The 14,146-nt window shown below is 38.2% G+C and overlaps 1 protein-coding gene across 1 annotated transcript in view; it reads left to right on the top strand.

The window, feature by feature from the left end:
• The window catches only part of LOC150100406 (uncharacterized), a 621,895-nt gene that overhangs the window by 112,951 nt on the left and 494,798 nt on the right, over nt 1–14,146 (top strand). The window contains exon 7 of the mRNA XM_090402392.1: nt 7,737–7,792. Within this exon, the coding sequence (XP_090258518.1) occupies nt 7,737–7,792 (56 nt within the window). The remainder of the gene's footprint in view (nt 1–7,736; nt 7,793–14,146) is intronic.

The following is a 14,146-nucleotide window of genomic DNA, read 5'->3' as shown; positions in this document are numbered from 1 at the left end:
TTCATACACAACCTGCTGATACTTATCTGACAGCCAGTTAGCTATCCAGCTCACTAGTATAATACCATCTGATTTAATTTTTAGTTACCAGCTTATTATTTGGCAGTCTTTCAATGGTCTTTGAAAAAAGTACTAGAGTGGTCTGAAAAGTTCTCGGCCTAACAATGAAAAAACGAATTTATAATTTCAAGATTATTTTTATTTTTCAACATCTCTCTTGAGACTAATACATTTATTCCAGTGATGCTCTGCTGCCATTATCCCATACCTGTAGTGGTTCTCGTTAAGATCTGCAAATACCCCTCTACAACTGCAATCACCTCTTGATTCAAAGAAAAAGCTGACCAGTGAAGAAGATTTTTAGTTTTGGAGAAGATAGAAGTCAGAGGTAGCCAAATGTGGGGAATAGGGCAGATGTTCCAACAATTCATAGAGCAGATCCCTTAATTTTTCCATTGCCAAAACACCTTTGTGTGGCAGGTGCATTGTCCTGATGAAAGATCGTTTTTTTCTTCTGCAAACCGGGTCTTTTCTCACGAAATTTTTTGTCTAGTCTGGTTAAAAGATGGGAATAACCAGCCTGGTTGGCTGAGTGGTTAGTGTATCTGCTCTCCAGCCAAAAGGCTGCAGGTTCGAATCCTGCCGTGGGCATGGATGTTTGTGATTGTATGTGAAAATACTAGTGCTGGTGGTGGGCAGTAGATGCCATTAGTATAGTTGCAGTTCATTGTAGTTGGTGGATTGAGTGGTGGAGACAGAGTTGTAGCGTAGGTGCCCTCCCTCGATGTATCTTTGGACTCCCAGGAGGTGTCAAATAATAACAATATTCCCCGGTTATTGTTTTACCCCTTTCAAGATAATTAATAAACAAAACGCCTTTAGCATCCCCAAACACTGATGCCATGACCTTTCCTGGTCATGGCATCGGTGTTTTGGGATGCCATGACCATGATCCAAACAGCAGTCAAAACAGTGGCTTCTGTCCACTGTTTTGACTGCTGTTTGGATTCTGGTGTGTAATAGTGAATCCAAATCTCATCCATAGTAATAAATTGATGCACAAAATCAGTTTTATTCTTGTTAAAACACTCCAAGCACTGCTCAGAGATTTTCAAGTGCGTTTTTGAGCTGCTTTGAGCAACCACCACCCATCTTGCACAAAGTTTTTCATTTGCAATTCTTCATGCAAAATATATCCCACGTGTTCTTTTGAAATGCTTATACTCTCAGCAATTTCACACACATTGACTTGACGGTCATCCAATAACATATCATGCACTTGATCAATAATTTCTGGTATCGTTACACTTTTTGGACGTCCTTGACATGGATCATCTTCAAGGCCACACTTTATTAATAAAGACATATTGCTTTTTTTCCCAGGGGTTCACATTATTTTGTCGAACTCCTGTATGTGTTAATGATATTGGATGATATTTGAATGGGAACATGCAATTGTTTTTAGATGATTAAAAGTGGGAAGAACTATGTGTAGCAGAGCATATGTGGTGGCTTTAGGGGTATATTTGAATGGACTAATGAATGAGATAAAAGTTTAGTGCTGTTAAGAGTATGATTTTAAAATTTTGAAAACTCAAATGAGATACATTATATTTGATGTGGAGATATTGATTCACTCCAGGGGGGGGGGGGGGATAGTGGAAATCATGAATATGGGCACCAAAAGATAAGTTCTTTTTGGAAGTTTTTAGTGACAATTAAGTTCTTCTTTTTTGCATTATTATATTAATAAGTAATGATTAACTCTAAGGGTAGGGTGTGTAATTGTAGGATTTTTAAGGTATAATATTTGTTTTATTGTATGCTGTATTGTGTCATGGTGCCAATATGCAAAACAATAGCAGGTGATTTTATGTTCACTGCAGCATGTGTGAAATGTATGGCCTTCACAGAATGGGAGATCTTTAGAATAAGAACAAAACTGGGGGACATGTTTGTCTAAAGTGTTTTGTGAGTGAATGTAATAAGTGTGAAGAGAGTAAACAGAGTAATTGTGACTTGATAGACGAAATGCATGATAATACGAGTGGTGTAGTTTATGTTGCAAGCAGCATGAATGACTGTATGATGTGGTTGATAGATCCATCTGATCATGAAGAGAATGATCAGAAGGTGATGGAAAGGATAGTGCACTAAAACATGAGATTGAGTGGTTGGACAAATGCCTGGTGAATGGTATGACACAGCAATGAAAGTGAGGAGAGAGAAAACAGAGCATGAAAGAGTGCAAGCATAAAGACAAAGATCAGATTGTGTATGGTGATTCGTTGATATGAGGAGTCTTTGAAGAGAGCATGGCACAATCATGTTTTCCTAGAGCTAAGATAAATAATGTCAGTGATGCAGAGAATTAAAGTGAAAGAAATGTTTAATTTGACTGTTACAAATAATTTAGCAGGAGGCAACGTGGTATGTGAGAAGATATGAAAGAGTTGCTAGTGCATGCTAAAAAGAAGAGTGAGAAAGTAAAAGTTGTGAGTCTGTTGCCATGATAGAGGTGAGCTGAGATGGAACTATGTAGATATTGTGCATGAGGAATGGTGTGAATTTTTGGAGTGAGTTTGATGGAAGGAAGGGAGGAGTTATACAGGGTGAATGACTTACATCTAAATGGATTTGATGTTAGGAGTCTTGAGAAAGTGTTGTTAAGTGAGAGTTCTGAAATACAAGGTCAGAGAAAGTAGAATATATAGGGAGGATGCAGGGGAGTGTGGGTCCAGGCAACCTAGAAGTTAGCAAGTGGCATAGTGATCACATGATGCAAATTGTAGCACCCCAGATTAACTTCTAGGTTAACCTGGAGTGCTACAAGGGAGTATTGCAGTTTATTTATACAAATGCCAGAAGTATTCAAAATAAGGTTGAGGAGCTTTTGGTATTGGTTAGCTCAACATGGTCAAAAGTTATAGGCATTAGTGAAACATGGTTGACTGAGGATGATATAGTCATAGAATAGAATTCAAGGGATATAATGTCTTCAGAGAGGACATAATGATGGGTGTGTGTGTGTGTGATAATAATAGCAGAGGAATTAAAGACAAAAAAAAAATGGATGTACATCAGGGGAACAGGCATTCAGAGGGCATTTGAAGCTATCTGATGTGAGATTAGAGGCCAACAGGACTAAAGATGTAATTGGCTGCTGCTATAATACAGAGGTATATGGGAGAATTAAAAAAAAAATTATATATATATATATATATATATATGTGTATAATGAAACGTGTGGGGTATCCATAACTATGGAATAGCATATACACAGTAAATAACTTGCTTATTATATAAATATTTCATCTTATATATCATAAGACATCATCACTACAATTCTTGAACAACAATAGGAATTGAATTCAAAAAAACAGCAGCATTCATGCTTAAATTGGAATCCTTCTGCTTATATAGTTGTGTGTTCATGGATTAAAACTACTGGGCTGAAATTAAAATAAATTAAATTAAATTAAAATATAACAGATGAATTATTTAATACCATTGAGGATAACTATTTCCCAAACTTTGGCATATGTGTTAATTCTTAGTTAATACAGGAGAATGCATATGACATGCACTCACAAATTAGCATGATGAGTACAGAGTGAGTAATTATTACTGGGGATTTCAACTGTGGAATCATAGATTGGGAGGATGAATGGTCATAGGCAAGGAAAGAAATGGAATTTATACAGCTGCTGAGAGATAAATACCTGAGGCAATGTGTAATGGAGGGGATACAAGGTTCAAGAGTGTTGCATTTGATCATTGCATCAGAGAAATTAAAACTAACCAATCTAGCTATGCTTCCTCCGCTTGAAGAAAGTGATCATGTAGTCTCGACTTGAGAAAATGCCAGACATGCAGAATTTTCTTTTAAGAAGGTATATATGACATGCTGAGGAGACAGCTTTCAGTAGGGCAATGGCATAAGAATTTGGAGTGTAAAGATGTCATTGGTGCATGTGAGGTGGTGTCAAGGGGGGAGATGTTCGAAGAAAGCACATCTGCATGTTTACCTAGAATCAGAAGGATAAATAAGGTAGGAGTTAGATGGATGAATATTTTCATTAAGCAGCTGTTGCATGGAAAGAAAAGGTTATGGAGGGATTATAAAGCAAAAGGTGATCAGCATGCCCATGAGCAGTATAAGGTGCAAGCAAGAAGGGTGACCAGTATGGTAAGAAAGGCTAAGGCTAATTATGAGAGAAAACTAGCTGATGAGGCCAAAAGAAACCCTAAGAGTTATTTTGCTATGTGGCAAGTAAATAGAGAAATGACTGTGGAAGGATGACTTTAAAATGTGCTGATGGTAGGAAGGTAACAAAACCAAATAGTTGAATTACTGTGAACATTTTGCAGGAATGTACCATCTAGGTAGTGTAATTGTAACATTGACTGATAGGAGAATGGAAGTTGAAGAAATGGGGGTGCTTAAAATATTGCAGAACCTCAGTACGAACACAGCCATGGGATTAGATGGCATATTGGACTGTGTATTACAAGAATGTGCAATTATCAGCTCCTCTGACCAAGCTGTTAGCCTCAGTAGGGAGAAGGTGGCAGTGGAGTGGAAAGAGGGAAAAATAGCCCCATTGCATAAAGGAGTCACTCCAAGACAGAAGTAGCAAATTATAGGCCAACCAGCATCTCAAGAGTGGCAGTGAAGGTATTGGAGAAATAGATGGAAGACAGAATTCAAGTCTGAGTGGATAGGAATGGGATACTCTATAAGGGAGGACAACATGGTTTTGTGACAATGTTTAGTCTTGTCTTAGTAGTTTGCTTACTTTTTATAATCAAGTGACAATGGAGTTGAATAAGGAAAATGGCTACTCAGTGATATCACTAGACTTTGAAAAAGCATGTGACATGATTCCACATAGAACTGCATTGCCCAAATTGGAGCAAATGGAGATAGTTATGAATCTGGTGATTTGGATTAGAGGGTGGCTGATGGACAGATATCAAGGAGTGGTTCATGGTGGAGTTGAGGCCAGGAGAAGGCAAGTGACCAGTGGTGTACCACAGGCTCAGTATAATTCCTCTGTTGTTTAGTTTGTATATCAATGATATACGAAATGATTTGACAGGAAATATTCAGTTATTATTATTATTATTATTACGGGTATCTCCATGGAGTCAGTAGACTCATCGCGGGAGACCCAAACTAGCAAAACAATATCTGTCATATCTCTTCTTGAATTCATTTACAGACGAAGAGCTCACAACTAAGTCAGGCAATGAATTCCACTCATTCACCACCCTCCAGGCAAAAAACCTTGTTCTGACTGGGGGGGGGGTGGGGGGGGGGGGGGGTGGGGGGGGGGGGGGGTGGGGGGGGGGGGGGGTGGGGGGGGGGGGGGGTGGGGGGGGGGGGGGGTGGGGGGGGGGGGGGGTGGGGGGGGGGGGGGGTGGGGGGGGGGGGGGGTGGGGGGGGGGGGGGGTGGGGGGGGGGGGGGGTGGGGGGGGGGGGGGGTGGGGGGGGGGGGGGGTGGGGGGGGGGGGGGGTGGGGGGGGGGGGGGGTGGGGGGGGGGGGGGGTGGGGGGGGGGGGGGGTGGGGGGGGGGGGGGGTGGGGGGGGGGGGGGGTGGGGGGGGGGGGGGGTGGGGGGGGGGGGGGGTGGGGGGGGGGGGGGGTGGGGGGGGGGGGGGGTGGGGGGGGGGGGGGGTGGGGGGGGGGGGGGGTGGGGGGGGGGGGGGGTGGGGGGGGGGGGGGGTGGGGGGGGGGGGGGGTGGGGGGGGGGGGGGGTGGGGGGGGGGGGGGGTGGGGGGGGGGGGGGGTGGGGGGGGAATGAGTTTAAGGAGAAATATGATAGGTATTGTGTGAAGGATGGCTAGTGTGTGAATAAATGGATCGCCAACAGTGAGTCTTCTGACTCCATGGAAATACCTGTATAATAAGATATCTTTCAGGATGTGAAGAAGATAAGAGCTTTGTAAGAGTGGTGGACAAAAGACCTAAAATTTAATGGGTAAGTTCTAAATTTGTGAGGACATCACTGCAGATTATACAACAATTCAGAGGGCATTGACTTGTAAGGAGGTTATGATTCTCATATGAGGCCTTGTTACCGTGAGATCATGTTACAATGGATTAGTGTGCAAATTTGGTCGCCTGGTTTTCAGGGAGATGTAGATATACTGGAAATGTGTCAGAGTTATCTGGAACTGTGGGTACAAAGAAAGGTTGAAGTGCAATTTACAGAGCCTTGCTGAGCTCTGTGGATAGGAGCAAAGGGTGATATCATTGAGGCATATCTTCCTTTGCCATTAATCCGGTCATAACCCCTTGGTAAAGCGGTTATGACCAGATTAATGTTGAGGATATTTTTCGTGGAGTGGCAGGAAACAGGAATAAAACAAAAGGCTATCATTGGAAGCTGTATAAGAAAAGTATGAGCAGGTGAATGAGTGGCAGGTGTTTTTGCATAGAGAGTGGTTGGTGAGTGGAATGTATGAGAATGTGGTAATTGTAGAAACAGAATGAATTTAAGGCATGGATTGAAGAGCTGTCATGACTTACTCATTGTGGAGTTTCTAGTTCAGTGTCATGAAGTGCAAGATTTTGAATTTGGATGGAAGTGATGGTATGCAGAGTGTACATTTGATTATATTATCTTGAAGGTAAAGGAAATGTGTGATCTGGGGTTGGTGGTGGACAAAATCATGTTTCTGAATTTGGGACCACAGTGTTAGAATTCTGAGGACATCACCAGATTATTGTAATGAGGACATGAACCTAGAAATAATGAGATGATGGTTCCATCATATAATGTTTTAATAGACTGCATATGAAATACTGTGCACAGATTTGGTCAACCTGGTTTTCACTGAAATGCCAGCATACTGGAAATTACCAGAGAAGAGAAACCGAAGTGTGTGATCTTGTGGATATTGGGCATAAAGACAAATTAACAAAATGCTATTTTTAGAGCACATAGCAGATGGGGTGGTGATATGATGTGACATAACCAGATTAATGTTACTAGATTAATGTACAAAAGATTTTTTTCCCCCATAGAATTGTGAGAGCAATGGTTAGAACAAGAGGCCATCCTTGGAAGGCTTATATTAAAAGGTGTGAGCAGTGTAGTATGGAGAAGGATTTTGGCATGAAAAGTAGTTAATGGAATGCATTACCTGAGTGTGTGCTGAAAAATCAAACTCTGCCTTAACTCAATCATTAGTTAAGGCAGAGTTTGATTTTTGTGTGTAACATTGAGGTTCTCCTGTAATGAATCTATTATGCTTATTACTAGCCCTAAATAATGTTTTATCAGAACTTATTTCATGACCATAAACTACCATGCACATAACTGAATTTTATTATTATTATTATTATTTCATAGTTTGCACAATCACCTGCTTTCCCTCTCTCTCTTAATGGGTCTGCATTCAGAGCAGAATTTAGGATGGGTTGAAGTATCATTACTTACATTAGGAATGTTTACTAGGTCTTTTCAGCTGTGTATTTGTTTTTCTTCTCACTAAATAAACTGCTGTTGAACATGTACAGCTGACAGATACTACTTTCATCTTGGCCTTAGTTTCTTTTGTGTGTTAAGAATAATTCTTCTCTTTCTCTTGTCCTCCGTTTCTTTTATTAATTCTGGATACTTGACAAAAAATGCTTCTACAGTCTAGTTTATTATAACATATTATAAATTTAACTTTATGGATTAAAATTAAATATATTTTGTTAATACTGTTATGTATTTTTTGTAGGAAATTGTGAATCAGATGCATTTGATTGCCTGGTAAAATTCCATTGTAATTTAGAGGTAAGAGTTGGAATACAATTTTAACATTTTTTTATACAGTAAGTATTTTTGCTGATATCCATTATTCATTCATTTGCTGGCCTTGGTTGGCTTAGTGGTTAGCATATCCACTCTCCAACCAAAAGGCTGTGGGTTTGAATCCTGCTGTGGGCATGGATGTTTATGATTGTCTGTGAAAAATGATGGTGGTGGGCAGTAGATGGTGTTGGTATAGGTGATGAAAGTAGTTAATTTGAATTATTCATAATAGTTAATTCAGTACAGTAATGATAATTAAGAAAATGTAATGCTAAAATTTCAGTATACTTCTAATCCAAATTTACAGTTTATTATAAATTCATCTTGACTACTATAGTTTAAATATAATTAGACAAAGATCATATTCTTTTTCGTGCTTGTAATCTTTGGATCAAACAATTTGATTTTTGTTTTTGGAGTTTGGAATGGGATTGGCTGCTTCTGATAAGGTTTGACAGTTGATGGAATGAGCTCTTCATAATCACCCCCCCCCCCTTGTAGATCCACATATACCCTTTTCTTACAGAGGTCCTCACACTGCTGGCAACCACCCAGGTAATCACCTCATGGTCACTCTCACCAATTGGTGGGTGATTTGACATTTCATTTATAATTACATCCTGTGCCTTCTGTTACATACTGTCTTAGGTAGTTATCCCTCAATAACTCAAGAAACTCATTTTCTTTACTTCCAGTTGCGATCTCATCATTCCAGTCTATATTGCCACAATTAAAATTGCCCATAATGATCACTTTTTTCTTATTTGCTTAGCTAATTTGATTATACATTTCATAGTTACTACTATCCACATTACCTGGTCTATAACAACATCCAACCAAGTATTTCATTCCATTCACCTCTATCTACAATGCAGATCTATAATGCCGTTTTTTTTATTTAATTTAAAAAAAAAAATAGTATTCTCCATTAAATGTTGTAAATCTTTAAATTAGTACAGTTTAAATTAGATGATTAGGCAATCTTAAAAATCCTGCTCCCTTCTCTAGAGAACATGGTACTGTTTTCAAGCCGCTTGTCTAATAAGTGGAACAGTGGTTTGTCTTGTACTCAGCCAATAAAAATCACATGCCATTTTAAGGCATTACTAAACATCTATACCACAAAGATTCAGCCTGTGATTGGAAAAAAGAGATACTATTTATTGGCCAACCAGTAGTTAGATGTATAGTATTTCTTTGGGATTGAAATATCTGTGATGGGCACATTCATGGTACATTAATAAACATGTAACCAGGTTCCTCAGCTTTCTAGAAATTTTCTTCTGCATAAATGTAATTCACTCCTCTAAACTTCAACTTTCCTAAACAAATTTCTTTGCTCATTTATTCTGAGGAGGATGAGGCTCTGCTTTGCATTTAATTAATCATAAAAAATAATGAGTTTTTAAATGTATTATGGACAAGTTACCATGATGTGAATCTATTATTTTGGAGGGGCATCTCTGCAGAATCAAGAACTCATTGTGGAAATCCCACACTTACCATTATTCACACAATGTCTGACATAATTCTTGAACTCATTCACTAACAAAGCTCTCATTACCAACTCTAACAGTTGCCCATTCACGTCTCTCTATGCAAAAAAAATCCAGCATCATACCTTTGCTAATTACACTTACATTTTCAAAGGGTCATTATTGAAAAATTTCTTCTGCATAAATTCTGTAAAACTTTAATAGCTTATGTATTTCTGTCATATTTCCTCTTGCCCATCTATCTGTAATGGCTTATAACCTATAAATCTCAATCTATCCTTATAGGGAGCATTCCACAGATCCGGTACTGTCTTGCCGACTTGTCTCTGGATCCATCTTCATCCCCAAGGAATTCAGGTGACTAGTCCAGACATGGCCATATCATAGCCTCATAAAGAGGAATATCAACTTCCTTATCTCTGCTTGCAGCCTTTTGTTCAACATCCAAGTAATCAAATGAACTATTATCATCATTATTACATAGGCATTTCCATGGAGTCTGTAGACTCCTCAGGGGAGACCCTAAACATTTCACAAAACACTAATCATTATTCACACAATATGTATACTTTTCTTTGAACTCATTCACTGACAAAGTGCTCACAATTGGCATACCATTCTACTTATCAACATCTCTCTAATAAAAGTTCGTTATACTTTTGCTAAACACATTCTTGCTGGAGTTCTGGATAACTCCTATTTCTCATCCCAGTAGTCATGTACTGAATAAAATTCCTCTGTATTAATCCAATAATAATCTTCAAGTAAATTATGTCTCTATCATATAACACCCCCCCCTTTCATCAACCAATTTCTGTAGCTCACAAATCTTCAACCTATCCTCATAAGGAAAATTTTATAGCCTTAGTTACTTTGACCATAAACCCAAGCAAAACGGCCAATCAAACATCATCTTGTTCACCACCCCTCCCTTTTTTATTTTTTTTAATGGGAATCCACAAATGGTTGTCAACCTGTAGTACATTAGCATTGTGATTGTACAATCAGCAACTTGTTCACATTTGTCTTGAAGAACTCTGAATTGTATTCCTTGGGAAACACATAAGATGGCAGATTGTTCCAGAGAGCAGCAGTAGAAGGCATAAATGAAGAGAAGAAGAAATTTGTTCTGTGAGTTTGGAGATGCACTGTAAGAGGGTATTGATTTTGTTGCATGCATTTGAATGGATTTAACAGAGAATGGAGTTATTATTGATGCTAATTCTGATGAACAGTAGCCATAGAAGTATTTGAGAAGTTAAAAGTAGCAGGATTGCTTAAGGGTCAAAGCCAAATAACTGGGAGGAGACCTCCACATCACCTTTAAGGAATCTGAAGAATTTTGCAATTCACTAGGAGTAGATTTGTTTGATTTCAATTGTTCATATGCATTTATACTATATGTATTTCCTCTAAGTGTTTCACTGTTTATGTAACTAACAGCATCATTAGAAGTTTACTTAACATAAATAAAAAAAACTGTAAAAAAATGAAATATTTTCCAACTGCAGTTAGTATCTATACTTGAAAAGACTGGATTGTTAGTCTAATCATGAGTATCATTAGGCATTTTATGTGCAGTCTCTCCATTGTTGTGTAAACTCCGTATGTGATTGCTGGCATAGGACAGGTCTTTAATTTCACACATGTTAATGATTTCTAGATGTAGTGAAGGATCATTCCTTGATTTCTATTTAGTGTGCCTTTTATATTAAGTAACCTCCCGATGATGCTGTTAGCCATACAGACTGAAACATATAGAGAAAATACATCTAGTATTGATAAACAATTGCATGCAATTTGAAAACTTGATTATTGCAGGCGTAAACTTCTGTGGCTAATTGGTTCAAAAGACATATTTTGACATAACCAAAAATATGGCTACGCTATGTGGACGATATTTTCATCATATTCAGTGGAACAACAGATGAACTTATCAATTTCAAAGATTATATCAACAATTTGCACAACACCATAAAATTCACTTTAGAACAAGAAAAAAATAAAAAACTTCCTTTTCTGGATATTCTATTAGAAGTTAATGAAGAAAGTAAACTCTCCTTCTCAGTATATAGGAAGCCTACAAACACTGGAAGATTTCTAAATGCAACCTCACACCACCATCCTTCACAAAAAATAAGCTTAATTAAAACTCTTCGAGATAGAGCATACAATATCTCCAGCACACAAGAAAGATGTAATGAAGAACTAAAATACTTAACACAAATCCTCCAACAGAATGGATATGAAACAAAAACCATCAAGAGAATCCTTAAAATGCCTCCAGCTAACAACACAATAAAACAGGATTACAAAAATGCCATCTCACTTCCTTATATCAAAAATGTTACAGACAAGCTAGCCAAATTAATGAACAAACACAACATAAAAGTAGCCTTCCTTTCTATGGAGAAAATCTCAAGATTCCTACATCCACCAAAACCACCTCATCATCCTCTTAAAAAACCAGGAGTCTACAAAATCCATTGCTTTTGCGGGATTTGCTACGTAGGACAGACAGGAAGATATGGAGAAATATGCATGGCTGAACACCAAAAAGATGTACAATACAAAAGAGAACAAAAAACGGGTCTTGCTTTCCATACCACTTCCACTGGACACGATGTACTCTGGCAAAAAACGACGATGTCATACATAGAAAACAACAGTTATATAAGAAAATTTAAAGCAGCTGCTAATATGCTAAAAAACCCAACCCAATGCAATAAAAATCAAGGTTTAATTCTCCAAGTGTGGTCAGCTCTAATAAAAAATCTACCTCAATCTGAGCTCGGACTGTATGAACGAGAACATGCACACGTGACATCATCCAGTGTTGTTCAACGTGAATAACGTTATATATCTGCATTCTATTATTTGAGTTTTATGAATAGCCAGACGGATGTGATTTGTATTTATTAATTCTCTTGTTTAAACTTTAAGTTATACTATTTACCCCCTGAAGATGTAAATCCTACGATTTACGAAACTTGTTGGAACTATTATTTCAGTGTTTTATAGAATTGAATAATTAAAAAATGTGGTGTAATCACCGAAATATGTCTTTTGAACCTGATTATTATCAATCAATTTGGGACTAAGCTAATCAAATTGTACTTTCTGTTGGCTTAAACCAACAGAAGATGCATGCATCGTGATGATGAGATTTCATGCCAACTGGGACATCGCTTGGTTAAACACATCATCTGCTGTTTTGTCAGGGAAAAGGGTGAACAGTGAAAAGTCAGCTATTGGAGCAAACTTAAGATTAACATCTCGAAGAGGAACAAACCCAATGTCAGGAGAACTGAAGATAGAGCCATCAATATAAGGAGTATTAATGGGAAGAAAATTGAGCTTGCAGAAGAACTTGAAAAGTACCACATCAACATAATTGGCATCACTGAAACAAAGAAGACAAAAACAGGTGAGATCTTCCTAATTTATAAGTATAGGGTGTTATATTTGGACAATAATGATCAAGGAAAGGAAGGAGTATTGATAGCATTCAACACAGTGGTGTAACTAGAGCTGTTGCTGCCTGGGGCAGTCCCTGAGTTTGCCACCCCTCTCAATACACACCAAAAATACTACGAAAAGTCAAAACAACGTATAGGGAAATAAATTAAAACACTATGTTTATTTTTGAAGTAAAACATTGATTTCAATATTCTAAAATGTTATTTTTCCTGCTTTTCTGTTAGCAAAATCATCAGTGACATTGGCAAAGTCTATTTCATAACAATGTAGGTAATTATTAATCTTTGTTATTTAGAAAAACTCCTCTCACAACTAGCAACACTTACAGCAATTGTGAGGAAAATTTGCTGTGGTATTACAATAGTTGAAACTGAGTTCTCAAGACTGTATTTTAGAATTAACTGCAAAAGTTCAAAAAGTTCAAAGTGCCACCCGGAGTGGACTGCTTCCTCTGCACCCCGCTAGCTACGCCACTGATTCAACACCAAACATGAAGATTCTTGATTGGAAGGTAGTTTCAAGTAGAGTTATGTGGATAAACTTTGAAAGGGAAGAAATGGACACTGAAGCTTATTTGTGTCTATGGTTCCACAGAGGGTTCTCCAAAGGAAGATGTGGAGGCATTTTTTGGGTCATTAGAGCAGGCATCTGCTCTAATGTCAGAGCAGCTGCTCTGATGTAAATTAAATGGAAAAGGCAGTTCTTGTTGGAGATCTAAATAGCAGAATAGGAAATAAATCCCACCCAGGCACATAGAAAAGTTTGGGAAAATTTTGGAAAAAAAAAGGCAAAGCTAATAATAATAATGATAAGTACCTGCTGGATTTCTGCTCAGGATATGGACTAGTCATTACTAACATTCAGGACAATTGGAGACTTTTTGTGTCTAATTTAACACATTCATTGCCAATTATGCAATATTGCGCAATGCGAGTTCTCACCAAACGGCCGATCACGCGTTATTGTGTTGACGTCGCTAACTAAATAAAAAAATATAAAAAATTTGGCCACCATGAAATTCCAATTTTCAGCTTGGCAATGAAAGTGTTAAATAATATTTTTCTGACCTCTTTCTGCAAAAGTATATAGGGAGGCATTGTATGTTTGGCATCTGGAATGGTTGGGGAGGAGAGCATTTCCCATTGTTAGTTATGCATCCATTGGGCAAAAGTGTTGGGCAAAAGTTATCACCAATTGCTTTGGCAAGAGACCAAAAGGCTGCGCTGTAAGTTTCCTGCTGCATTTTATTCTTTTGAACTCTGTTTTGGAAGCATTGTTAGTTTTCTTGCATCTTCTTCAGGCTTGATTATAAGCACTAAAGGAGGATAGAGTTCTTGATGTGATGTGTGGTTTGGAAGGT

Source organism: Typopeltis vanoorti, chromosome 13, assembly GCF_054136105.1.
Source record: "Typopeltis vanoorti isolate ZY-2024b chromosome 13, IOZ_Tvanoo_1.0, whole genome shotgun sequence".
NCBI lineage: Eukaryota > Metazoa > Arthropoda > Arachnida > Uropygi > Thelyphonidae > Typopeltis > Typopeltis vanoorti.
This window is presented reverse-complemented; position numbering and strand designations above follow the sequence as displayed.